General features: G+C 38.4%; 2 protein-coding genes across 4 annotated transcripts in view; one reads left to right on the plus strand and one right to left on the minus strand.

Annotated features, from left to right (window-relative positions):
• NKIRAS1 (NFKB inhibitor interacting Ras like 1) overlaps positions 1 to 20548 on the plus strand; it is a 34160-nt gene extending 13612 nt beyond the window's left edge. Inside the window, exon 4 of the mRNA XM_019745278.2 lies at positions 4564 to 20548. Within this exon, the coding sequence (XP_019600837.1) occupies positions 4564 to 4806 (243 nt within the window). The 3' untranslated portion in view covers positions 4807 to 20548. The remainder of the gene's footprint in view (positions 1 to 4563) is intronic.
• The window catches only part of LOC109454539 (ubiquitin-conjugating enzyme E2 E1), a 63359-nt gene continuing 42406 nt past the window's right edge, over positions 6631 to 27583 (minus strand). For 2 of the 3 annotated variants that reach the window (XM_074312782.1, XM_074312781.1), the window contains exons 4-6: positions 11397 to 11529; positions 8384 to 8531; positions 6631 to 7418 (exon numbers count right to left, since the gene is read on the minus strand). In XM_074312782.1, coding sequence (XP_074168883.1) covers positions 7321 to 7418; positions 8384 to 8531; positions 11397 to 11529 — 379 coding nt within the window. In that variant the 3' untranslated portion in view covers positions 6631 to 7320. The remainder of the gene's footprint in view (positions 7419 to 8383; positions 8532 to 11396; positions 11530 to 27583) is intronic. The other variant, XM_074312780.1, reaches the window with a different exon arrangement.

Here is a 27583-nt window from a genome sequence, read left to right on the forward strand (position 1 = left end):
TTACAATCCTACCAATAGTGTATAAAGATTCCCTTTCTCCACATCCTAATACTTTGCTTTTTTTAAGATTTTTTTTTTTTTGCGGGGGGAAGGGGAAACAGGACTTTATTGGAGAACAGTGTGTACTTCCAGAACTTTTTTCCAAGTCAAGTTGTTGTCCTTTCAATCTTAGTTGTGGAGGGTGTCGTTCAGCTTCAAGTTGTCCTTTCAGTCTTAGTTGTGGAGGGTGCAGCTCAGCTCCAGGTCCAGTTGCCGTTGCTAGTTGCAGGGGGCGCAGCCCACCATCCCTTGCGGGAGTCAAACCAGCAACCTTGTGGTTGAGGACGCTCTCCAACCAACTCCCATCTGGGAGCTCAGCGACCGCTCAGCTCAAGGTGCCGTGTTCAATCTTAGTTGCAGGGGGCGCTGCCCACCATTCCTTGCTGAACTTGTGGAATCAAACTGGCAACCTTGTGGTTGAGAGCCTGCGCTCCAACCAACTGAGCCATCCGGGAGGCAGCTCAGCTCAAGGTGCCATGTTCAATCTTAGTTGCAGGGGGCGGAGCCCACCATCCCTTGTGGGACTCGAGGAATCAAACCGGCAATGTTGTGGTTGAGAGCCCACTGGCCCATGTGGGAATTGAACAGGCAGCCTTCGGAGTTAGGAGCATGGAGCTCCAACCACCTGAGCCACCGGGCTGGCCCAATACTTTGCTTTTTTGATAATAGCTGTTCTAACAGGTGTGAGGTGGTATTTTATGATTTTGATTTGCATTTCCCTAATAATTACTGATGTCAAACATCTTTTCATGTGCCTGTTGGCCATATGTATGTTTTCTGTGAAAAAAATGTCTATTAAGATCATCTGCCCATTCTTAAATCAAGTTTATTTTTTGTTGAATTGTACACTCATACGTCATATATTTTGGATTATTAACCCCTTATCAGAAGTATCATTTGCAAATCATTTGGTTGGCTGCCGTTTTTGTTTTGTTGATGGTTTCTTTTGGCTGTGCAGCTTTTTAGTTTGATGTACTCCCATTCTTTATTATTGCTTTTTATCCTTGCCATTGGGAGTCAAATCCACAAAAACATCGCTAAGACTCATGTCCAGAAGCTGACTGCCTATGTTTTTTCCCCCTCTATGTATTTTATGGTTTCAGGTCTTACGTTCAAGTCTTTAATCCATTTTAATTTTTACATTTGGTGTAAGATAGTGGTCCATTTTCATTCTTTAGCATGTAGCTGTCCAGTTTTTGCAACACCATTGAATAGATTTTCTCTGTTGTTATATTCTTGGCTCCTTTGTCCTAAATTTCTGGGCTTTCAGAGAAATTCTGTTCCATTGTTCAGTGTGTCTGGTTTCTGCCAGTACTGTACTATTTTGATTACTGTAGCTTTGTAATATAGTTTGAAATTCAGGAGTGTGATACCTCTGGCCTTGTTCTCTTTTCTCAGGATTCCTTTTGGCAATTTGGGATCTTTTGTATAGTTCCATACAAATTTCAGGATTTTTTTGGTTCTATTTCTGTGAAAAAAGCCACTGGGATTTTGACAGGGATTACATTTAATCTGTAGATTGGTTTAGGTAATATAAAAGTTTTAACAATGTTAATTCTTCCAATCCATCAGCACACAATATTTTTCCATTTCTTTGTGTCGTCTTTCTTTCAACATCTTGTAGTTGAAAGGGGACCAAAAGTTTTATCTAAAAAAATCTTTTATTCATATCTGTTAGTTCTTAACAACTCCATGAAATTTCAAAGTCAATTATTACCCAAGCTATTTTCTTGAAAAATTTTGTATCAGAGATAGCATGAACTCATTTTTGAAAATCCAGGTAAAACCAAATATATATAAATGTTAATGACTCTAAAAGACATGTGTATTTAGTCAAACCAATTTAAACCTACTTCATATCAGATATTTCCTCAGATCACATGATCCTGAGAAGCATTTGGGTTAGTTTCTATTATATTTTTTAATTTATGTAACCACTTAATTCCCTTAAGCCAATCAAATAGTACAAACTATTTAATAGTAAAACCATCCAGAAGCAAAAAACACCATACCATATATAAAACACAAACAGGTATCACAAATAGACCAAACATAAACAGAATTGCTAATAATTGTAGAGAAGATACAAGATTTTTCATTTGCCCTTGACAGTTTTTAAGGACGTTGGGGAAAGGGGGCGGGGGGTGATCAGGCATGGGAGACTTCAGCTGCTTGTTTTTAAAAGTGCCCCTTTACAGTTTCTCTTCTTAAGTTTCCTCAGCCTCAGCTAGTTGTAGGTTGTGTTTGTGTTTCTGATTTACCTAGTAGGAGGGCTTGGGAAGACACTGAGACTTTTTAAAAAAAACTCCTATCAGACTGAAAACAGCTTCCAATTTTGCCAAATTTCGGATTAAAATTATTAAATCCTTTAAAACCTGTTCAAATACACCAATTCTCATAATCTTATATCTCAATAACCTTTTAAATATCTCCACCTTTTTGGGAAATTTTGTGATTTTCCCTTCTCCCCCCCCCCAATTCTCGTTAATTAACCGTGTTTGTATTAGCATCTGTAAGCCCCCAAGTAACTAAAATAGCAAATTCAAAGCTTAAGACTAGTTGTATTTCTTTGTATCTATTTTCTTCCTCCTTTTTCTTCTTAAGTGCCAGGCAACTGTATTTCAGTGTCCTGATTCTTTTATAGTATTTGCAAATATCTGAAGGTAAATAGGAAGGGTCTAAGTGGACTTTGATTTTTGTAGTAATTGCTGACCTTCCATCTTATTAAGTGAGTCTTAATAGTTAGTTATTATAGCAATATGAGAACTCTGTAACATTATTTTCAATTTAGAAATTTTTCCGGTTGAAGGCATCTATTGTTTAGCCAGTGATGATAGGATTTTAAAAGCGACTCAAATCATAAACCTTTTATGCCTCACCAAGGAAGCAAAAGGCTTCCATAAAGAGTGCAAAGGGTGTAGCCCTCATGGATACAACAGTTCATTCAGTTAGCCTGAAAAAGGTGGGGAGCCCTGTCTCAATAGCTGTTCCAAAACACAGGGAATCACATACCCCGTCCCCCCCCTTTTGAACAGCATATGGTTTGATTCCCTAAGCTTGGGCCCACAGCCTACTCGGCTGCTCACCACTTCATGTATATGTCATCCAGCTGGAGGAGATCCTAGTCTGTCTCTGGAAGGAACGCATCAGTAGAAAACAGGAGCACTCACACCAAGTTTTTACCAGAGTCGTGTTTGCCCAAGAAACTAGTTCCACAAATGTCTTCTCCTGCTAATCTAAATTTAGAAGAGAGAAAATGGACTCGTCTCACTTCTGACTTATACCAAAACCCACGGAAAAGACATCAGAGGCCGATGGGGTCAAGCGCTCACCACCTCTGCTGGCTGTGGTCAGACGTCCACGATCTCTCAGCTGCGCAGTCCAGTTTGCTTGTAGTGGCCCAGCCTGTGAATTTTCCTGGATGGCTCGTCAAAACTGGGCGGGGGAGGGCCTAAAATACTTTCCCTCTCACCTGCTAAGTTCTTCTAGCTTGGCCAATAATTGAATTAACACAGATTAATATAAAATAAAATTTTAAGTAACATGCACATGGAGAATTCACAGAAGCATGAAAATTCCAGACAGTGAGGGTGATGAGCGACAGGAGGGCTTAAAGGGACAGTTCCTGCTGAGAAATGGAGTATGAGATTTGCCAAGAAAACCCGAGTTCTGGGGCCTGTTCTTTCATGCCACCAGAAGGCGTGGCCTCAGCTGGAGCACAGGGAGCTCAACTTCCAGGCAGGAACACAGCACAGCTCAGAGGTCCTAGTTCAAAGCTGCTCCTCAGAGGTGCCTTCTCTGACAACTGTTGCTGCCCTTTCTCCACTTTTTATTGTCTTCTTTACAGTCACCATCTGAAAATCTGGTTATTTCTCCTCCCCTCCGCACCCCCCTGGGCTAGGGCTGTGACCGCTGTGTTCTGGTTGCCTGAAACAGTGCCTAGTGTGGTTAAGCAGTCAAGTTTAAGGGAAACATTGACTGCTTTGCCTTGAGTGTAAAATGTTCCTGTTGGTCCATACAGGGAACAAATATTTAGTGCTTGCACCAGGCACTTTTCTATGATTAGGAATAATGTGAACAGAACAAAACTTCCCACTGTCATAGAACTTAGGTTCTAGGGGTACAGAACTCACAGCCTGGGCGTCCTCTTACACTGTGAAGTATGTAGAGCAAAACAGCAAACCGTCTAGTGAAACTGAAACGCAGACACATTTCAGTCAAACTACTGTGTCCTAGATATTCATTTCCCCAAGTCCAGCTTCCATTCATACCTGAGTTGAATAACTTCACCTGTTAATTTAAAATGTTTCATGTATCATAGCAGCCTGTAGATCATCTGCATTTCTACCAAAAATGCATTAAGGAAGGAGTGATATTATATCCTAGTATTTTATCATTCAGGTCACATCTGAGAATCAGTTTTGTTGAATCAATTTGTTAAATGGGACAGTTTCCTTTATTTCTCCATTTTGCCTAGGAATTGATGTTGGCAAAGTGTGATCTTTTTATCTGTTTCTCTTTCAGGTAGCAATTGTTGTCCTAGGAAACAAAATCGACCTTTCTGAGCAGAGACAAGTGGACGCTGAAGTGGCACAGCAATGGGCAAAAAGTGAGAAAGTGCGACTGTGGGAGGTAACGGTTACAGATCGGAAAACTCTGATCGAACCCTTCACTCTGTTAGCCAGCAAACTTTCCCAGCCCCCGAGCAAATCAAGCTTTCCTCTGCCTGGGAGGAAAAACAAAGGGAACTCTAGCTCTGAGAACTAAAAATCAGTACCACAATTGTTTGCTGACTAGTGATTGCTTTTAAATGTCTGTGAACATATTTAAAATACACCATTTGTAGCTACCTTTGGTCCTTTGGAAACCCAAAGGAAGTAATTTAATGCACTTCAGGTCTTAATTAAATTATTTGGGCTAAGTTTATTATTGCCTGATGTAAAATATTTGCATTCTGGTTGCTTAAAATGTGTCCTTGATATAGCACCTTTGTTAGATATATTTGTACCTATGAGTAGCGCCCCCCACAACCTGTTTCAGAAGACATCATTCTGTGTAACTTGAAACATTCTTAGTTCAAACATAAATTTGTTTTTAAAATATTCACTAGTCATCTAATGCCTAGGATTACAAAGTGGCATTTTAGTGTGTCCAAATTGAATCACAAACAGTAAACAATTTGGGTACTAAGTGATCTATATTTTATCTGGTTGACATCTTGCTACCCTGTGTACGCATTCGAGCTGATTGTCCGGCTAGGTCCTATTTTCGGGGAAACAGGGTACATAGAACAAAACCTATGATTTAGCTTTGTTCAAATTATGTTTAGCATGACTTTAGTAGGTAGTGTAAATACGTTCAAACTGTTTCTCCCTTCTTTAGAAAACTGCTAGGCTCGTAAGGACAGAATCCTATACCTTCTGGAATAGTTTTCTGCTTATGTAGTCTTGTAGAATAAAATGTTTCATATAAATATTGGAGTACAGTAGTCTTCAAGTTAGATACCTTGAGTTTGTGCTAAGCTTCTCTGAATTTTGGCAAGATCTGAGTAGTGGGGCTCATTGTATTTAGCAAATTGACAATATTTTAACTAATTGTGTAAGTAGGAAGCAAGTTAGTTAGAGTGGTTTCAATGTGAAAGCAGTTACTTGATTATATTTAACTATTTAAATGTAAAATAAGAAGTAGCTGTTCAGCAAAGAAATCTAAAAACATCCAGTAAATTTTAACATCTTAAATTGAATACTTTTAAGGCTAGGTTCAGTGAATTTAAGCTCAGTTGGCTCAGTTCAGTGAGTTCCAGCCAAGAACTACATATAAAAGATACAAAACTTATAAATCAGCTAGTGTTGCTACGGTATAATTCATTAAAAAAACTTCTCATCACAATACATTTTTTTGGTCAAAAATTATCACTCAGATATGGTTACTGTAAGTCATTCCCTGCCTTCTCTTCCAGTTACTGAGTGTTTGATCTTCTAGGTTTTTTTCTTTTGTATTTTATGTAGATTGATAAATACTTTTACAATTATTTGTAAATACACTAGATCGTTCTGCAGTTTGTTTTTTCTGCTGAACTTAGATCTATGTTGCTGCATATTCTTTTTAAATGCTAATGAATTAGTTATGTACCTTCACCCTGTGTGCCTGGGTGAGTTTGTCTGCTATAGATACAAAGAAGTAGAATTGCTGCACCCTAGAGATATGAACACTTAGTACAGCCATGTTAGAGGGTAATTGGCAGTACCCGATTTATCTACCCATTGCTCAGGTACTTGCCACCATAGCATCTGTACTTTAGAAATGCTTTTAAAAAGATGCAGTCGGCTTCATCTTTCAAAGATGATGCATTAAATTATTTAACCTTTTCTAAGACACTTAAAAAATCTATCCCACAAGGCTGTTGTGTAAATTATAGTAATGATGTACCACTCCTAACATAGGTGATACATAATACCCATTTATTGTCTGCAATTACTTCTAGGTTGCTTCTTCAGTAACAAAGATCATTCAAGTTTAAAAGAAAGAATCTGCATAGTACTAATTAACAAAGACAGAAAGAAAGTAAATGAATACAGCAGTGTTAGGTGGTTGTTTTAATATTGTTTATTAGCACAGTAACAAATGCAGACTTAAGTAGTCCACAACATATAACCAATCCACTGAGCAACTCCTAGCCACGCCTTACAGTTAACTGCTTAAGGTATTTCACTACAGGTTTTCACGAGTCCTGATTCAAACCTCTAATCTTTTCCCAATAAAGTAGATTGGCATATAAAATAAAATACGTAACTACTAATTTCCTATATGGTATCTTATAGCCACGTGCCCATTTTATATATATGAGATGACAATCTCTAAAAACTGTTAAATATCAATGTTCCCGTCCAAGAAGGGAAAACAAGTTCCAATTTTTTAAACATAAAAGTATGTAGTCTTGGAAGGACTTCACATAAATGGCCATGTGTGTAACCTGTACAAAATTAAGCTGTTTTAAATTTACAGACTACAAGCAACTGAACCCAAATGTCTATTCTTCTGAGTACTACATTTCAGCTAACATTGTAGAACTAATGACAATTTAAAATGTTGCTATTACCAATTCTGTCTACTGTAGCAAGATACCTTAAGTTACAACAAAATCTTAGGAAATAAGACTGAATAATATCTGTTATAGAAATACCCTACTCTTTACCAACTCCCACCCTCCCCCACCCCTTCAAAATCATAAGCAGCTCTCTCTGTGACAGACAAATAATGTAAGAATTGTGAAAACCCAATTTATGTAGCGTATCTCTTGGTCCACTGTCTGGCCATTCTGTCATGTTCTGCTCTGTTGGTCATATACTGAGTGGCAATACTTCCCACCAAGGGGTCGGCTGGAAGAAAAGAACGTAGATTACTTTGGGAAAAGGACATTTTAAGTTTCAGCAAATAAATCAGTGACAGCTTGGGAAGAAATGTACCAAGTGTTTGTAATCAAACCCATCTTTGAACTATCACTCCACCATTGTGGGTACTTAAGAATTTTTCTCAGACTTTATCTCCTTAGTTTATTCCATTCCTCTCCCAAACACCTGTGTTAGGGTAAACTCAATAGAATGTTCAAGGCTCCAGACTAGAATGAACACCTAGCTGTGTTCACATGACCTTTCACCCACTCAGTGGCAGCAGTTATGACCGAATACTGTGAAGTTCTGGAACCTGTTGCAGTGTAACACTGTTTACCTCTATCCTGTTTACCTAGAAAGAGTCTGGACTTCCAGATTGGCCAGGTCAAAAGCTGGACCTCACTCTATAGCGTTTCTCTGAATCCTAAACAGAATCTTTAGAAAACTTGTGTGTTTTTTTTTTAATAAAGGAAACTAAGTCCTCCCTGCCCAACATCAGTCTGGTAATCACTAAGTATTTTAGCAAAGAAACATCGCTTTCAAAAGTGAACACCGCCTCAGTAACCAGCTCTAGGGGGAGCTCAGTAAACCCGCAGACATAGATGAGGTTAGAGAGGCAGATGACTCAACATTTAAGTGTGTGGTTTAAGAGAACCATATAAGAAATACACAAAAGGAAAAAAATAAAACCCATGGCAAACTGTAAGTCTTTAGTTTAAAACACCTTGTTCCTGGAACATGTATCAATTAATGGTGAAGTTGCTGCATTTTTCAACTAGTTGATTGAAGTTGTCATAAAAAATTTCTTTGAAAAGCAATTAGTTTTTGTCCTTTAAAGCTGTTAGAAAAATAAAATCTGTACTTTGTCTGTAGAAAATCTGTAAGTTTGTGTGGAAAACAAAGATTTTTCAGGTGAGGAAGAATAAAATAAGGTAAAAAATTATTAACCTTACCAGGATTACAGTCTGTAAGAAGTGAGCAGATAGAAAGGAGGACTTTAGAAATGGTTAGTGCTGGACTCCAATTATCTTTCAATATGTCCAAGCAAATAACTCCTTGACTGTTAATATTACAGTGATAGATTCTTGTCCGAAATGTAACCTAAAAAATAAGACAGTTAAACAAAAACATCAAACAATGAAGCTTTTTACTAAATTACCTTTCCCATTGAGTGATCCTAATTAAAAACTTTTAAAGAAACAGTTTTTAAAAAGGTGAAAAAAGTAACAGTTTAAAGCTGGTACGAAATAGGTTAAGAGACTTTAATAAATTTGAGATTAAAACGTGTTCATCAGTACAATCTCAGGGACTGTCAATTTCATTTAAAAAGTAATATCCATCAACAGAAAGCAAGGTAATTTAAATATTTCTTGAATTCATCTTTGGCAGTTTTAATGTTTTAAATATTTTCCTATATTTCCAAGTTTGAATAGCTGTTTGCTGACCTCTTGTGTTAGTTGGTAGTACTACATGGCCTCAAAGTAAGCGTTAGAAACAAATTCAATCTGAGGTACGACAGTGGGTACACAAAGGACAATTAAACAAAATGCTTCGCAAACAATAATCACACACGCAAAAAGCGGTGGAAAAAAGAATCTGAAGATGAGATTTGTTTCTGCTTTTTCTGACCTTTACATCATATCCTGCAGATAGCTTTCTACTTAAATCACAGAATTCATTATAATGGAGTCTCCACAGGGGAGGAGCCAGAGATGGGTAAGGACACAGCAGGAGACAAATAAACATACCCCTGGGTGGTTTTGTTTGGTCTGATTTTTATTTGTGAAATACCCTAAATCATTCCAAAGTAAAAATAACTTTACCATTTTTTTTAAATGACAAACTTTCAATCACTTCTTGCTGCTACAATTGTACATGTATCTACCGTGTTTCCCTGAAAATAGAAAATAAGCCCTAGCATGATTTTTCAGGATGACATCCCCTGAAAATAAGCCCTAATGCATCTGTTGGAGCAACAATTAATGTAAGACCCAGTCTTATTTTCGGGGAAGCACAGTAGTAGTCTACTCCATCCCAAGAGGAGGTCTTCCTTCTGACAGTGTGAATGAGAATCACAGATGGATGAGTGTCACAGGAAATGCATGATTTGGGCAATCCCACCTGTCCTGGTGAGAAACCTAAAGCCTAGGGCTAAGGGTTTGGACAAGACCAAAAGATGACAAGGAGCAGAATCCATGGCTTTGGTAGGAGTTTCTGATTCTCAAATTATCTGAGTGCATGGATAATTTGACACCATTTTTAACTGTTTAGAAATTTTCTGTTGAGTGGAAAATAGGGGAATAATTCTGGGTTACTATAAATACAGTGGTCCCTCCTTATCCGCAGTTTTGCTTTTCATGATTTCAAGTAACCCTGCGGTTAACTCACTGCAGTCCAAGAATATTAAAAGAATTCCGAAATAAACAATTCATGTTTTAAATTATGTGCCGCTCTGAATAACATGACGAAATCTCGCACTGTCCTGCCTGGGATGTGAATCATCCCTTTGTCCAGCATATTCACACCGTACACTCCACCCGCCCGGTTATCAGACGGTGGTAGCGCTTGTGTCCAAGTAACCCTTATTTTACTCAGTAATGCCATTCACGTAACTTTTACTACATAATTTTTATTACATAATTTTTATCACGTAACTTTTATTGTTATAATTGTTCTAGTTTACTATTATTGTTCTTAATCTCTATGCCTAATTTATAAATTTTATCACAGGCATGTTTTATAGGGAAAAAATAGTTGACTCTTAAACGTGTTTGAACTGCGTGAATTCACTTCTATGTGGATTTTTTCCATAAATACTGTAAATGTATTTTCTCTTCCTTACAATTTTCTTAACATTTTCTTTTCTCTAGCTTTATTATAAGAACACAGTATATAATACACACATAAATAATATGTTAATTGACTATGTTATTGGTAAGGGTTCTGGTGAGCTGTAGACTATTAGTGGTTAAGTTTTGGGGGAGTCAAAAGTTCTATGTGGAGATTACTTGAAGATTTCCTTGCTGCAACTTCCACTGAGGGGAGCAATCACTGGTGGTTAGAAAGTTTCTTGAGGCAGAAAAAGAACAGAATTAAAAGATGACTGGCAACGACATATACATCCAAGGATGCACACAGCGTTTTCTAAAAAGTCCTACTGCTCTAGTAACACTAATATTACTAAGCACGAGTGAAGATACATTATTAAAAATACAGCATGTATCTATTATAATTGCTGTTAATTCCATACTTAATAAAGATAATCAATACACAAATAGAAAGTGCAAATATGCCTGATGGAATAACTTCATTAAGTGAAATACAAAGTATCAAAGAGAATCAATTCAGGTGGTTTTTACTAGTAACCTTTCATAAGGTCTATTTAAAGAAATGCAAAGAAAGATTGTTATGTCTTAAGATCTGTCGTTTCAGTTTTCTTATAACATTGTCTCCAATAGTGGAGGAACAGTAGAGAAACTGAAGAAAATCAGACTAGTGAAATAGCAAGAATATTTATAGAGAAAGTAAACGCCAAATTACTGGGGCAAGAAAATTTTAAAATGAGGATGTATTCTTGGAAACAGTCAGGTATAATAATTTATTTAAATTTAGAAAAACACATTCACCCATTCCATTTTCTCCAAACCAGAATCTATGTATCTTTAATAGTAAAGTGCAGACTCTAGAGTATCAAGATTATATCTATGTTTCCATAATAAAAAAATGTAAATGTTAACTTCCGTGCGTAAGGGAGGACTACTTACTGTAGCAGCATCAAAGCACTTATTTCTAAAAACAGTCTCTGCCAAATGAGACAAAGTCAACCCAAAGAAGTGGTGCATGTACGTTCAAATGTACTTAGACATTCATTAAGATGTAATATAAATCTACTTTTTGTGATTAAAAACTTCCATAATTTCTCATGGAAATATGTAAATTTTAGTATAAATCAGGGGGATTTCTTACCTTTGGAGGCTTGAAGGGATATTCTGGTGTAAATGTGATATCGAGGAAGAACACGCCACCCTCATATACAGATCCTGGCGGCCCCAGGATGGTTGACCTCCATTCATAGATGTTATCACCTTTGGGACCAGCACTGTTAAATAATATATCAAAAGGTAAGCAGATGGTAGCACCATCCCAATTTTCACAGTGTACCAAAAAAGAGGAAAAGATCCTCTCTCCTCTCGCGTTCTGTTCAATGTGTAGATTCTTGCCACAAAACACAAGCATCTTTCAGACATGATCCAAGACTGCAACAAACCCACCCGACTTAGGTCAAGTAAACTGAATGATAAAAGAACGCTGAACCCATTCTTATCCTACTTAGCTGTGAATAAGTAAGAAACTCCTCAAATCTCAACTCCCTCCTTCACACATCAAAAGAAAATGTAAACAATACTTCAAAAAACACAGACACACTTCTCAGCACACAGAATTATATTAGATTGATGAATAATCACAGCAGTTTGCTCACAGCTACATCATTTCTGATCACCATTTAAGCACAGAAGTTTCATTTCTGACCTACTGACTGGGCGTCTTCTTCCTTGCTCTTGTATCTCTATAATCGTACCCTAAAAGGAGCACAACAGATTGCAGTACTTTTTACATTATAAACCATGTTGGGTGGGAGGAGAATGCATCCAATTACAAGTTACTGAATTTTCGTTTCAATATGTATTAGATTCCATAACCACGCTCTAAATATTTCAGTTGGGAAGTTAATTTATCCCTTATCTGTTAAATCACTGTTATCGACCCTAACTTACACCACGATTTGGTCATAACTTTAATATTCAAAAGTATATTAATAAACAAAAATATAAAGATATTTGCCCTCCAATCCCAAGACCAATGAAGAGCTTAATATAGCTGCCCAAACAAGTGAGTGTAGTACTCTGGTATTGAAAAGAGAGAAAAATACACTAAGTTTGGGGAATGGTCTTGGTTATTTATTTAAAAGACCTTCTCACAGAATGGCAGTAACATGGGTAACGGTATGCAGTGGTTAACTCACATGTTTTCATCTTAGATTTCTCAACTCTAACTAGTAACAGCTATTTCAAGGATAATGATGTATGTCAGTCAAATAACCTAAAGGTCTTGACTTGGAGAGACTTGTATATCCCAGTCAATACACAGAATACTTTCTACAGAACAGGCAAAACTGCTCCTTTAAATAAATGTATGGTGGGAACTGGATTCCTTCACTCAAACACTTCCTGAATGCCCATGTAATTAGAGTGCTCCACGTCAGGGGTTCTGATTATGAACAAGACAAAAACATCTTGTCTTCAAGATGCCCTCTGCTAACTGGTTAGAGATAAGGTAAGATTCCTTCATTTAAGAGAAAGAGGAGATGAAGAGAAAGGGAGAGGGAAAAAAAGAAAAAAGAAAAAAAAACACCTAGCTACCCATGCCCCTATACTGCACTTCCTTCAAACCCACCACAGATTTTTTTTTTCTTTCAGTCTGAAATTTTGGAGAGGAAGAAGTAACAGAAACATAGGGGAAGAACAAGCATATAAAAGAAAACCAGAAAGAATCAAAAGCTGGGCAATCAAAACTATGGCAAAAAAAGAAGGGAGAAAATATGGACAAAGGAACAGGGGCCAGTGGGAAGAGTAGGGCCCATACGCCGCCTACCTCACAGGAGTGTTTTGAGAATTAAAATGGGGGCGGGGAGAGAAACAATACCTCTTAGAGCAACAGACACACATAATAATTAGTAACAGTGGTGATCACTACCATTTACTGAGTAGTCTCATTAAATGGTAGTGATCACCACTGTTACTAATTGTTACTACTGGCTCAAACAGTATGGTTCTTTAATATCTCCCTGTGATAGGTATTCCCAAGAACTATAAAAAACTTTTAGACTGGATATATGTATGGAAGGAGAGAGAGAGATCGTTTAACACTGTCTCTAATATGAAGTCATACTTATATGCAGAGACCATCTTTGACTTTAAAAATAAGGTAGCTTCCTACGTGTACATGACATCTGACCATAATTTTTTATAAGACCGGGAATATAATATAATATAATATAATATAATATAATATAATATAATATAATATAATATAATATAATATAATACCGGGTCTTATATTAATTTTTACTCCAAAAGACATGTTAGAGCTGATTGTCCGACTAGGTCGTATTTTTGGGGAAACACGGTTCTGCTTCATATCCTGAGGTCAGAATTGGTCCTTGGTTATCTGAAGTCCGCCTCCCTGCCGATGGTTGCATGTAGCATATATACTTGGGCAGAAAATCTAGACACTGGCTGATACAGGTGTAACACCTGGTTACCAGGCTGGAGTTCACTGAAAAGAGGATTAAGCAGAAGACAACACTAACAACAGACATTGTAGATAAAAAGATGAACTATCCTCTTTTATCTAGTTTACGATATCTAAGACTTAAAGGCAAAACACCACTCTAAGCCCCGCCTTTTTGAGGAACCAAGGCCAAGAAGAGACTCTAGGACATCCAAAACCCAGTACTGGCAGCATTTCAATCTGCCTAAAACTCGAGTTCAGTACCATATACTTTTCCTCAGTCAGCTTGGTGACACTAAGAAAGAGACCCAGAAAAAAAAAACAGTACAGTCTAACCCTAGAGGTGACACGTTGGCATGGGCCCAATTCTACTGGCCCCCTAGTACAGAAAAGACGATAAAAGAACAAAGGAGGTTTAACAATATGCTACTGCAAGCGGATTGTATGGATTGTACAGAAAATTGGTGGTTTCCAAATTTCATCATTCATCAAAATAATCTATAGAACTTTAAAAATTAAAGAGTCTGACCCCTCATCCTAGGTCTACTGAGTTAAGAATATCCAGAGGGAGACCCAAGAAATTGCATTTTACTTGTAAAGATCACCCAGTGATCTTTAAGCAGGTAGCTTGTATTTCGGAACCATTGGCATGACAACCAGCTCAGAACATAGCTCTTCACATTTTACAGCTTGTCACCTGTGATATAACTAGAAATCCAAAGCAAGATTGCTGCTTGTTTATAATTAGCTTTCAGTTTGCGTGTAAACTTTTCTGAAAGTTTCGAGTTAAGGAATAAAGCACACAACATAAACATAACTATGTAATAACAACCAAGAAAAAATGTACCACACTTCTGTTAGTCAGAAATGGAGAACAAAGGTGGGTTATAATAATAAAAATAACTCTGAGTGAAATTACATCAAATATAGTTGAAGTCATAAAGCATGAAATAGCAGCCCTGGAGAAGACTCCGTAGTGTGGGTCCTAACCTGTGGGTCTTCAACCAGGGGGCTTGGGAATTACTGTGAAGGGTCTGAGAACCCACTGGAAAGACCACTGCTGCCTGAATAACCTTTAGAGACCCTTGAAAGCTGTTACCAGATGAATTCATGTAGCTTTTAATCACATGCATTTTCTTATAGGCGCCTGCAAGACTTCTTGTTTTTTTTTTCTTCCAAGTTCTCACTGGAAAAGTTAGGATCTACTGGTCTAGAAGACAGATAGTCCCCTTTGCGGGGGGCTGGGGGGGGGCGGGGATGAGGGCAAAGTTTACAACTCTCAGAAGGTCAGTGTCAAGAAAAACAGGGAAGAGAATCTTTCTGTGAGATTGTTCAGGGAAAGGTCTGTCCAAGCACCGCACCCATTTCTCTCTAAACCGATTGACCAGGTTTACCCTCAGGTCAGCCTATGCCTTTACCAGCCTTCTCTCCCCCTCCCTTTAACGGAAGATACTTTTGGTTGCACAATAAGAAATATGACTTCAATTTCGAACCTTGGTTGAAATAGACTTAAGAATGACATGTATATTAATTATTAATCTACATGATTAGACAATATGGAAAGTTCTAAATTGGGAGGTAGGGGGTTGCAATTCAGGAATTAAGGAAGGATGAGAACAAAAAAATACATATCCCTGTCTGACGCTGTTGCAACTTAACTGTGATTAGAATCTCTGCATGAGGCTGAGACCGAGAAGACAAAACCAGACCATGCCTTTGCCTTCCTATTTGGAACAAAAGCACTTTTCAAAATAAAAGTGTAACACATAGAACTCTTATACAAGGCAAAAAGAACAGTGCCCTGCATTCGGTTCTTCTACTCAAAATAAATACAACTGTGGCAAATATTTTAAGGAAGTAACAGTCATTTTTAATTTTGACACAGCATTTTCTTATTTCTATAATGGTTTCTGACTGCATACACATACATTAACGTTAGGAGCAGGAGTTGTCATGAACTACAGCACTTGTCTGTCGGTACAGGAAGGTCAGGCTGTTGACTGACAGGCACCTGTCTCCATTGAGTAAAATCAGTGACAAGGACCTCACCTCTACCGGCCTTTCCTACAATCTTAGACCCAACATCTCTCCAGTGACAACTGGACAGGGTGGCATTGGCCATATAGTTCCTATGCCTCATTAATACTATATTGGCAATTACACAAAGAACTCTCAAGTGGTAGTTAACTTTTGTTCAACACATGGTGTTAAACAGAATTTGAACAGCATAAAATATAATCAATACAAGTCATTTAAGGCATAATCCCAAGAAATTAATAAAACCAATTTTTAAAATGGTAATTAGAGCAGTCTTACTAGAATTTAATAGGATCTCTGGGTTGACTTAAAAATTTCCAAGATAACCACATAAGCTAATGTTTAAGCTTCATTTTGTTTTGTTTTAAAATTGTTTCTGTGAGAACTCCCTCAGTCCCATCCTCAACACTAACTTATTACAGACTACTCTACTTGTTCTTTCATTTCAACAATTAGAAACCAAAGCTGAATTTCAATTTTCAAACGGTAGCACAGCTTTCTTACAAAGAACATCCTGGAAGCAAGATGAAAATCGTAATTTTTGTAAAAAATCTATTTCTTTCTGATTAACTTTTACATTTTTTATTGGGAGAGACCTTTGCTTAAAAACAGCAGACTTTATCATCATTTCCAAAATGCAGATGTGGCAAAAACTGTTGACTGGCTAGTACATGTTTATTCTCTAATTTGTAGACGCTTCATGATAAAGCAAACTACCGTGTTTCCCTGAAAATAAGACCTAGCCGGACAATCAGCTCGCATGCATGTTTTGGAGCAAACATTAATATAAGACCCGATCTTATATTAAAATAACACCGGGTCTTATATAAGATCGGGTCTTATATTAATTTTTGCTCCAAAACATACATTCGAGCTGATTGTCCGGCTAGGTCTTATTTTCAGGGAAACACGGTACATAGTTGCTTATATAAAGGCCTTGCATCACAAATTGCCCCGAACTCCCACATTTCAACAGTAGCCTTCGAGCAGTGGTTCCCAACTGGAGGTGACTTTGTCTCCCAGGAGACATGTGGCAATGCCTGGAGACATACTGGATGTCACATCTAGGAAGGCCTGCTACTAGCGGCACTCAGTGGGCAGAGGCCAGGCTCGCTGCTAAACATCCCATGATGCACTGGACAGTCTCCCACAACCAAGAATTCTCTCGGCCCAAAACATCAACAGTGCCACGGCTGAGACTCCTGCCTTAGAGAAAATGTACTCAAGGTTAAGCTAGTAAAGGGAGAAGCTTCAGTTTGAATCCCTGTTGTCAGGCTCCAGTGCCTGTCCTCTTCGCTTTACTGCTCTGTGCCTAGTACGGAAAAATAATATTCATATGCATGGTTGGTATTGTTAAAAGTTAGATTTACATTATGTCCTAAACTCCTGTAGACCCTCTGCTACTCAAAATGTGGTCCCTGAATAGAGCAACTCCCCTGGGAGTTTCTCAGACTCCACCCCAGACCTAATGCGTCAGAAATCTGCAAGATCCCCAAATGATTCCTATGCACATTAAAGTTTGAGAAAACAACTACAGGGGACATTAAGTGGTCATGAATACCAGCTCTACTTTCTAATCTTCTAGATTTAAATTACCATGTGCATTATCTAGCGCTCTCTTTTACAGTTTATAATTCTTTGCAGTAAGAAAAGTATCAATCCTGGTAATGCTTGACTCTGCGAAGACTAAAATCAACACCATACACAGAACTTAGAAGAAAATGTATATAGGAAAAAAAAAATCCACAATCAGATCTATGTTCCCTACAACAAACATACTACTCAAAATCCCTTCTTAATTTATTCTACTTTTGCTAAGAAATTCAAAAGGAATATGATAAAATAATATGAATGTAAGTAGTCTACCACAACCCCCACAAGGCTCTCCCCACAAACTCTCTAGGGAATGAAAGCTGCCTCTCCATGAGATCTACTTAGCACATCCAGTGGAATTTTATAAAAAATAAAAACATTTCTTGTCCTCAGCACCCCTTCATAAAACAGTAGCCATTTATAACCTAGAAGTGAGTGGCAGAAGAAACTTGGAAAATCAGAAAACCTCATCAAGGTGACTAACCAGGCTAGTGACATGCATGGCTTATGGTAGGTGCTATTAACACGTTGCGTACGGATCACGAGAATCTTCACGAGGGATTTAAACCCCGCCATACGCAACGTGTTAAAAAGGGGAGCAGTCACTTAGTTATTAGGACTAACAACCAAGTTAAAGAGGCCTCCTCATACAAGGTGATATGTCCAGGGATGTACTATTCAGGTTACTGCCCCTTGGAAAGAACTTTTAGACCAAGGGCCAACCTACAGGGCTCCCTGGAAAAACTGGTGCCCACTTAACGAATTCGCATGAGTAGTGTCCAGCGTATCTAAGCAGTTACGCTGAAACTGAGTGGGCCAAATAGGGACTCCATTTTCCTACATATGGGAGGGAAACGAGCTCAGACACTCAGGATCAACAGCGTGATCCACCAAGAACGTCCTTCCCAAAAAGCCCCGCAGATCCTGTTATACCAAACTGAGTTTCCTCCAGCAGAAAGTACAGAAACCTTCAAAGGGCTTTGATAATGACTTTTCATGAAGCACAAGGCTGATTTGAGACCTATGGAAGCTGTAGAGCTTTTGTGAAATTTGTTCCAAACAAGAAAGAGAACAGATTTGTCTATACATATTTACATAGAATGCTATAGCTATGTGGGTGCACAATCTCTTACAGGAGATTTTAAGTTTCTAGAGAGTATAGTCAATTCCCACACATACTACAGGGGTTGGCATAATAGTAATTAAGAATAGTTAATGCGCTGGTCAAAATATGTACCGCTGTTTAGAATTACATGACAATTTTTCCAAATTAGGTGAAATAACAATACCACTAAAAGCTCAATCTTGCCCAGCTACCCATTCAATTGTAGTTTTAGAAAAAAGCAATAATCCAGCCCTACTGGAAATTTACATTCGAATACTGAAAAAAATCAGATGCACATAGAGTAAGAACACAATTTTAACAGAAAACTATTTTCAAGGTAATCTGAAACAGACTCCAGTAGGGATGGTAAAGTAAGAGCAGACCTAAAAAAATCATGGACATCAGGGGGTCCCTGCTCTTAACTAGGGATGGCTGAGTAACGGGCGTTTAATAAGCTGAGCTAAAAATCATGCTTTCACTTCTGGAGTATTGGTATAGAAGTGGGGGTAGGTCGCAAGCAAGTGAAATGACAAACTAGTCCTATGTCAAGGGCCTAAAAGAAATTGGGGTGGCAGCAGGGAGGAATGACACAGGAACCATTACAGAGAAATAAATAAAAGATCAGCATCCCTTGTGTCTCAAAAGCTGTTTTCCTATGCAAGATTAAACAGGTAGGTATTCAGGATAAAGGTGGATCAGACAATAGCTCTTTTCTAAACAAGCCTGACTTAGAACAATTCTAATTTGCTCCTTCCCCAGAGAAGTGAAAAAACAGGGTCAGAGGAGAATGAAGTTCTAAGACTGTGGTGATTACTCCTGTGCTCCCAGTAAAACAATCCAGAGCCAGGATGTCTGCCTTAGAGTCCAATGGTCAGGTCCTGATTGTTTTAGTAGCGATGCTTAGATTAACATATATAAAACTGCCACCTATGTAAGTAAATAGAAATCAGTTATAGGTCTCTGGTTCTTGCAGTAATCAGTCCCCAGGGCCAAATAAGCACAACCACCAGCTCTTCTACCGGGACAATTGTATTGCGGGTGAGAGGCAGTTGGGGGAAAGTAGAGTATCTTCAGATTTTTTTGAGGAGATAAGGCGGGGTTAACACTTGTACCCTTCACACATTTAGTGCTGATCCCCAAAAGTAGTGTCACAAGGACAGCTATTTAAAGGATACCAAAATTCTCAAAAAGTAACTTACCAGGTTTTACTCAATTCTAAGAAAAGATTCTAAAACACATCTCTGACTATGAAATTATCATAGTTAAAGGTTTCCCATTCACTCACACTCAATCTCCTGTGCAGCCTCCACACTGCAACTGCCACTCATCGGGACTGCAGGGGGGCAGGCAGGGGGCGCCGGTCAGTGGGAGAAGTGGGAAGGGACGTGTAAGTGCTCGGGAAGCTGGTTCCACATCTGGGCATAGAGCAGAGTTGCCCAGCTACCTCGCCGCAGTGATTTTTTTGGTCACTTATCATGTCACTGCAACAAAGGAAGTATAGCAATAGAGTCGCGATCCTCTTGCTGGTGGAGGGCCTTGCCCTCAATTTGTAAAAAACGCAACATCTGTGAAGAGCAGTGAAACGAAGTGCAGTAAAATGAGGTATGCCGGTCCATTAAGGATTAAGATCTTGACTATGAAAAAAATCTTTAAACAAACTAACAATGGATAAAGTACGCAGGTATTTCTCAAAAGAAACCCATATGGTCAAAAAACACATTTTCAATCTTACAAATCGTGGTACAATCACACAATCATATACTACACAGCTCTTAAATGAGATGAGGTATGCATCCTGAACAGGGTTTAAAGAAATCCATAATGTACTGTTAACTGAAAAAAGCAGGTTCCAGAATAGTATGCAAAACAACCTCATTTTTATAAGACATACCATATAACCAAACTCTTAATAGTGGTTATACCTACAGGATGAAATGCAGGGCATTTATTTTCTCCTTTAGACAGATCTAAATTACTAGGAATTTTAAAAATAATGATCATGTTTAACTTTTATAATAAAGTATTTTCATTCTGGAAAATGTAACAAAGGGTAAAAGAAAGGGAATAGAATCCATCTAGTAATAGACAAAGTGCTTTAAGGGCTTGGGGGTGGGGGTAATCAACCTGAGCTACTTAAACCCTGTTTTCATAGACTGTGGCTTAGAACAGAGTTGCTAAGTATGGGAAGGGAGACTTCTGAGGAGTTCATTGCTGCTTCTCAGGGCCCAAATATGTTTTCCACTGATTTACTCCATATTCGGGTGAAGATCTGAAACAGTCATTCATATGTAGGAAATGAATATGGCTGCTCCCATCCCCAACTTACTGACAGCCATGAAAGCCATCAGTGGTTTCAAGGGGTTATGGTCTCCTCCAGTGGTGGCATTGAAGGGCGGACTGGCCCTATGATAAAAGCTTCCACTGACGTTTAATTTGAAAACTATAGCCGTCTTGCTTCCTCCTCCCTACTCTCTTCAATTCAGGCACTCTTTCCTAACCCTGTCTTTCTACCATTGAGCTGAGACAGACTGAATCCATGGAGAGACTGCAAACCCTCCAACAGTGTAAATCAAAGGGGCTCACGTTTACTCCAAAAGCAGGATGCAAATACTTTTCAAGAAAAGGCAAGGGGATCTGATAGCCTACTTTGCAAACACATCTACCAAATACTAACTGTTAGATAATCAATTTATCTAAATAATGTATGAGCGCGCGTATCTGAATAGTCAAAACATGAAAGACTTGAAGTGGATGAATTTAATTGTATGTATATTATATTGAGGTAAAGTAAATAAAAATTTACCAAAGTATAAGCAAAATAAAGTTTGAATTCAATTCTCCAAAGTTTATTAGGTATCAGTTTGTTCTGGCCTAATATGTGTACATTTAAAATATCATTCCAGGCATCAATACAAATCAAAAGCAGAAAAATAACATTTGCAGAGAAACATCATTTTCAAAATTCTTTTGTAATTTTTGACTTTTTTGATCTTTACTCAAATCCTTTGTATCAGGAAAGGTAACATTATCCCCACTTTAAAGATGGGGAAACAGATTCAGGTGGTTAAGTGATGTGTTTGTACAAAGTCGTAAAGCTAGGAAGTCACGGTTCTGGCCAATGCAATCGCGGCTTTCCTACAGTCATAGTCTAATTCCACTACATCCATGAAGCTTCCAATAAAATTCCCTGCCTTTGGCTTCACCACCAATTTTGTTTAATCACATTTACAAGTCTGCCTCTCCTACCTCATTATCATTTCTCTTTCACATTTGGATGGAAGCTGAAATTAAACAGGAACAAGAAAATCTTGGGATCTGCTATCAAAATTTATTAAAATGAAAACTGATTCAATTTGTAGAAATGAATTAACTGAAGATAAATACACACCACACAGAGTACTTATTGTGGAGGAAGAGGGGATTTTGACAATAATGTGACAACTACAAAAATGATGAGAATCCCTTGCTTAATGAAAACAAAGATGGTTTGGGAAACAAGCTCAATTCGATTGAACAAAAGTCCAAATGTCATGCTCCTAAATTGCAAAGAGAACAAGAAATAAACACAATTCCTTTTTTTTTTCCCCAGGAGGGAAAAAAAAGCTAAAAAGTAGGTATAGAACATGACACCTACTTCCCCAGCTCAGAAGTTTGGTCAGAGACATAGTCCAGGAATTCAGATCCACTGCACTCCATTCCATTCTAGCTCACAGTGGCACTGGGAGGTCCAGCAATCATTGGAATGACCTGCACTGAAATGGAGGTCGACCCCTGCCTGAGGATACAATATCACCCACTGCTCAATGCTCTGTGAAGCTGCGGCCTCTACAACCTCTTTGTTCCTTCCCTCTCCATTGCAGGATCTGCAACTCGGAACCACCAGGAAATCACAAGGTCAGGAGGTGAGGAGAGCTATTTACTGCACTTGGAGAGTCACTGGCTTCTTTCTTGGCCCCAGCTGGCCAGGAGAGAAAAGGGGAAGGCTGTTTATATTTGCAAAGGGCTGAGAGACTTGAATGAGTGAGGCTATGCCCTGTATGTCAAATACAGGGCTGGGCTTGGAGGGGAGGGCCTGGATTCTTTCTCACTGCTAAATCACATCGGCAAATCTCTGTCCTGCTGTCTACGCACAGCCTTCCAGCGGAGAAGTAGACAACAGCTTTGACAAAGCTAGGCATTGCAGTAGCCGCTAAAGAGACCCAAGTTGGAACATTCACATGTGATATTTCACAGCTGTCCAAGTTTAACAAGTCTAGTACAGAGACTGGTTAGCAGATACACAGGACTTTCACCAGTGGCCACTGGCCAGCTACCATTCTGGCTTGCAAATCAACACATGCAATGCAGAAACTACCTCATGTTGCTATCAGGTGCTTCCTTAAAACGATTCTAAATGTCATTTAATGCCAAAGGGAGTGCAAAGCATTATCCCCAAACAGAAAAGGGTCCTGAATAATAAAAATGTCAGCTAGTAATTTTCAATTTTATATGAAATACACTCTCAAGAGAACTGTTAAGGTATATGCCTACTGAGGATAAGATTTATGGAAAAGGCTAAGACAAGAGGCAAGAAAAGTTCTGATTAAGAGAGAAGGAGGCAGTTGCTCTAAGCCAAAGTGGAGTTTGGCGCAGAAGTTACAAAATATGGCTAAGGGCCCACATACATGACTGGAAAATAAGGATAAAGAAAAAAAGGATATGAAAAATGAATTAAGTGGGAAATTTTTAATCCCTTATTTTTCTTTCTTAAAAGGAAAACAACAAACCCAAATTTAAGTATTGGATTAGAGGAAGGAAAAGTTATCTCAGAACACATGCATGAAAATGGCAGATTTGAATAATACGTGTACCAACTTTTATTCTTTCTCGAAACTCCACAGACATGACAGTAGGGGATTTTTCAAAAAGGCATAAACCTATAAAGATGGGAAGAACAGGAAAGGAGACTGTGTCACCAGAAGTTTGGACGCTAGAAGGCAAATGGACAAGTGGTAAAGGACTTATCATATCCAAGAAACTGAATCCTAAACTGGCTGTAAAGAAAACCAAGCCCGAGTCCAGGAACACCACATCATCCCCTAAAATACTTTGGAACCTGTGGCACTTGCAGAAGTTGAGAATGAGGCAGGGAAAGGGTCTAAAATAAAGATTGATTTAAAAGGTATATAAGCAGCCAATTCCAAGATCCCCTGCGATCCGCAGAATTCTGAGCTGGGCAACACGATCTCCTCCCCCCGAACGTTACACCCTGTTTGAGCTCCTCCACGTGAGTGTGGGCAGAAGTGTCACTTGCTTCTCACCAACAGAATACGACATTGTCATCACTAGATCAGGTTATGTTTCTATTAAAGGTTATGTTGTATAAGACTCAAGTCTTTCGCTGACTGGAGAAAAAGACTCTTCTGCGAGCCCTGCAGGAGCAAGCTGCGATGACGTAAACTGCAGGCAGCCTCTAGGAGCTGCTGACTTCGATACTACAGCTTCCAGGAACTGAACTCTGTGTTAACAACTAGGTGAGCTTGGTTGGGAATGAACCCTGAGCGACAGATGAGCACACAGGCCAGTGGGTTCCCTGACTACTGAGCGAAGCCCTGACTCCTGACCCACATTAACTATAGATACTAAGTATGGGTATTGTTTTTGAGCTGCTGAAGTTGTTCCACAGCATTAGAAATCCTGCCAGACCGAGGTTTATTTTCTGCAGAGGTTAAAGCTGAGGGTCTCTGAACCAGGAGACATTAATATGGATGAGGGCAGAGGTGCTGTACTGAAAATGAGCGTATGTATGCCAGACAATAAGATCCCCAGTTTTCTCCTTCAGTTCCCAGACACAGCCTGGCCTTCACCCCCAGCAGTCTCCTGTGGGGACTATGAACAGCCCAGAGCAATGACCTCAATATCATGGCACTAGAAGCTCCCTAAGTGCTAAGTAACCGATAACCAAGGAACAGGGCTCCTCTCTAACATGGCAAACAAAACTCAAAACCAAGTAGAAGATGACCCATCTGAGAAAATAAATTATAAACAAAATTTCAAAATAAAGTCATCATTAATGTCCACAGAAACAGAATATATTGCACTGATGAAACAAGAATACGGCTAAAACAGAACTTAGGGGAAAAAAGGGAGCTGGGAGTAGAGGTACTGGTTGAAGACAGTCAAAAGGCACAAACTCCCAGTTATAAGATAAATTAAGTTCTGGGGATCTAATGTACAGCATGGTGACTACCGTGAAAAATACTGTATTATATATTTGTAAGTTGCCAAGAAGAAGATCTTAAAAGTTCTCATGACAAGAAAAAAATATTGTAACTATACTAGGTGATCGATGTAAATTAAACTTACTGTGGTCATCATTATGCAATATACACAAATATCAAATCATTGTATTTACACCTTAAACTAACAGAATGCTATATGTCAATTATATCGCAATAAAACTGGAGGGGTAAAGAAAAAGCATTTGGAAATTAAAAATGAAAGCAAACAAAAAGTTTTTCAAAAATTCAATGAAGAATAAAGTTGAAATCTCCCAACAAAACAGAAAAAAGGTAAAAAATAGGAGAGAAGAGGCGGCTGGTTAGCTTAGTTGGTGAGAGCACGGTGCTCTTGAAAAAAGTTCGATCCCTACATGGGCCTCTGTGAGCTGCGCCCTCCACAACTAGACTGACTTGAAACAACTACTTAGCTTGGAGCTGATAGGTCCTGGAAAAACACACTTAAAATAAATAAAAGCTTTTAAAAAATAGGAGAGAAAATATACAAAAATTAAAGGACCATAAGACGGTCCAAGATTTGAACCGTAATAGTAATCTTACAGAGATAAACAAAGAGGAGGTCAAAAAGTAATTTAAGAAAACTTCCCAGGACATAAATTTCCAGATTGAGAGGGCACAGTACATTGGAGGAAAAGAGGCACATCAAGTTTCCAGGGAGAAAGAAAGAGATAATGTACAAGAAATCAATTGGCTTGGCTTTAGATTTAACAGCAACAGTGGGAGTGAGCTGGCACTGGAGCAATGTCTTCAGAATGGTGTCCAACACAAACCCCGCACCCAGACGAACAAAAACAAGTATGAGGGGAAAACAGAGATCTTTTCAGACATTTGAGGTCTCTAAAAGTTTATCTTCCAAGAATTCTTTTTCAGAAAGTTACTGGGGGGTGCACGCTACAACACAAGGGAATAAAATAAAGAAAAAGAAAGATAAAGGAACAAAGAGTCAATGGAGAGTAGCGAGAATTAGATAATAGAGAACGCCCAAAGAGACAGGGTGAAGAGAGCCGAGTATGACAGCTGTGTACAAATCTGCATTCGGGTGTCTTTTGAGAAGGTTTAGACAACTGTGAGAGCATCTGAGGTTGAATTAGTGGTAAGTATGGAAAACTATGGGTTGGGGAGGAGGGAAACAAGTAGGGAGAGAGGACGAAAATGAGAGAGAAAAATTAACTCCAAAGGACAAAAAAGTTATGCAGGAAAGTAATCACAGTTGGCTACCGTGGTACACAGTACCATAGGACTATGTATAGCTGCAAATAGTGTTCAGGTAATATAAACAATGCTATAACAGTAATATAAACAAATAGTATGGGGGGAAGTACGCAGGGGCACTAAATCTTCACCATTCATTGTTGTGAATCCAGAGTTATTACCAAAAATTGAAACAGCAAACAAGATGGATATACTACCTAAAAACAGGGAGGTAAATAGCAAAATAATCCAAAGATTGTTTCCTCTAGAGCAAAATGTGGGCAAGTCCTGGTGAGAACAGTTGTTTCTTTGTAACAAACTTTAAATATTAGATTCTTTAAACTATGTTGGTGTATACTTTTACTAAAATTGAAAACTAAAAGAAAAGATGGAAAGGAAAAACAAAGATCATATCTTCAAACCATGTGGCAGGTTTTTTTTGTTGTTTTTTTTTATAACCAACTCAAGTTCCTCCAAGTACAATAGTATGTGTGTTAGCTGTTTTTCCAAATGATCATCCGTTTGATTCCCAGAAACCCAGCACAAAATACTGGCTTAATATTATGGATTCACTACATATAGTTTAATGCCCACTGTAATATAATACAAACTAAAATGTTAACAAAAATATAAACCAGGAACAGATATGGTAGACATTTACGGTAAGGAGAACTGGGAAGGTTCATAGTGTAATGGTACCTGTTATGCTTAGAGAGCCAAAGAGGCTTTTTTCGAGGGAATGGGTGACCAAAACGAAGACCTTTTGGTACAGAGATGTGTGTCTCCTACAGGAGTGTAGTTGAAAATGGAACTAGAAAGACTAAATGAGAACAGATCACAGAGACCTTAAATGCCTACCAAGCAACTTAGATTTTAATTGCACTGCCTACAAGAGTGAAGTGAAAAAAGTCACGGTTTAAGAAGTGGAAAACCCCAAACGCTGACAAAAAATATCAACCTTTTCAGAAATAGGAAGCTACACATTCACCCTTCAGTGAATGAAGCAGAGCCTAATGAAGAGGCTGTGGAGATCTAACAACCTGGACTAGAGCAGTGAGTAAGAACAACATTGTGTGGGGGGAAATCGTAAGTACTCCATGGCAACAACCCTAAAGAGTTAACTTACCCATAAGACAGAGAGCCCCTGACTGCATCCACACACACACAACTAAGACAACTACATTCAGGCCTCAAGGAGCAGAAAGGAGCCCACGTGGTCCCTCCTCGGCCTGCCCAGTCTCAGCAGTACAGTTAAGCAGACATCCAAGCACTACCATGGTACACTTAGGTGAGCCATTATTTGCTAAATAAACAAAATGTGAATTTATGTATATACTCTTGTATGTTTAATGTATTAACATTTCAGAAAACTATCAAACCATGTATCCTGCTATCAGTTCAGAAAATATTGATCATCAGTTATAAGCTTAACTGGTTTGTTTGCTGTTAAATGCAAATAGTTTAAAAATACAGTGTACATCCTATTTTAGGTAATGTCTAGGTTTATTTCAAGAAGTTAAAAAATATCAAGTTGAATATTCTTTTAAAAACACTATTTAAATGGGTTTATGGCTTTATTTAAATGGGTTTATGCTTTACAGCAAATAAAGGTGGAAGTAGATTAGAAGGAAACACAAAATGAATACTTTTAATCGTTT

The sequence above is a fragment of the Rhinolophus sinicus genome, linkage group LG10 (genome assembly GCF_036562045.2).
Source record: "Rhinolophus sinicus isolate RSC01 linkage group LG10, ASM3656204v1, whole genome shotgun sequence".
In the NCBI taxonomy this organism is placed as follows: Eukaryota; Metazoa; Chordata; class Mammalia; order Chiroptera; family Rhinolophidae; genus Rhinolophus; species Rhinolophus sinicus.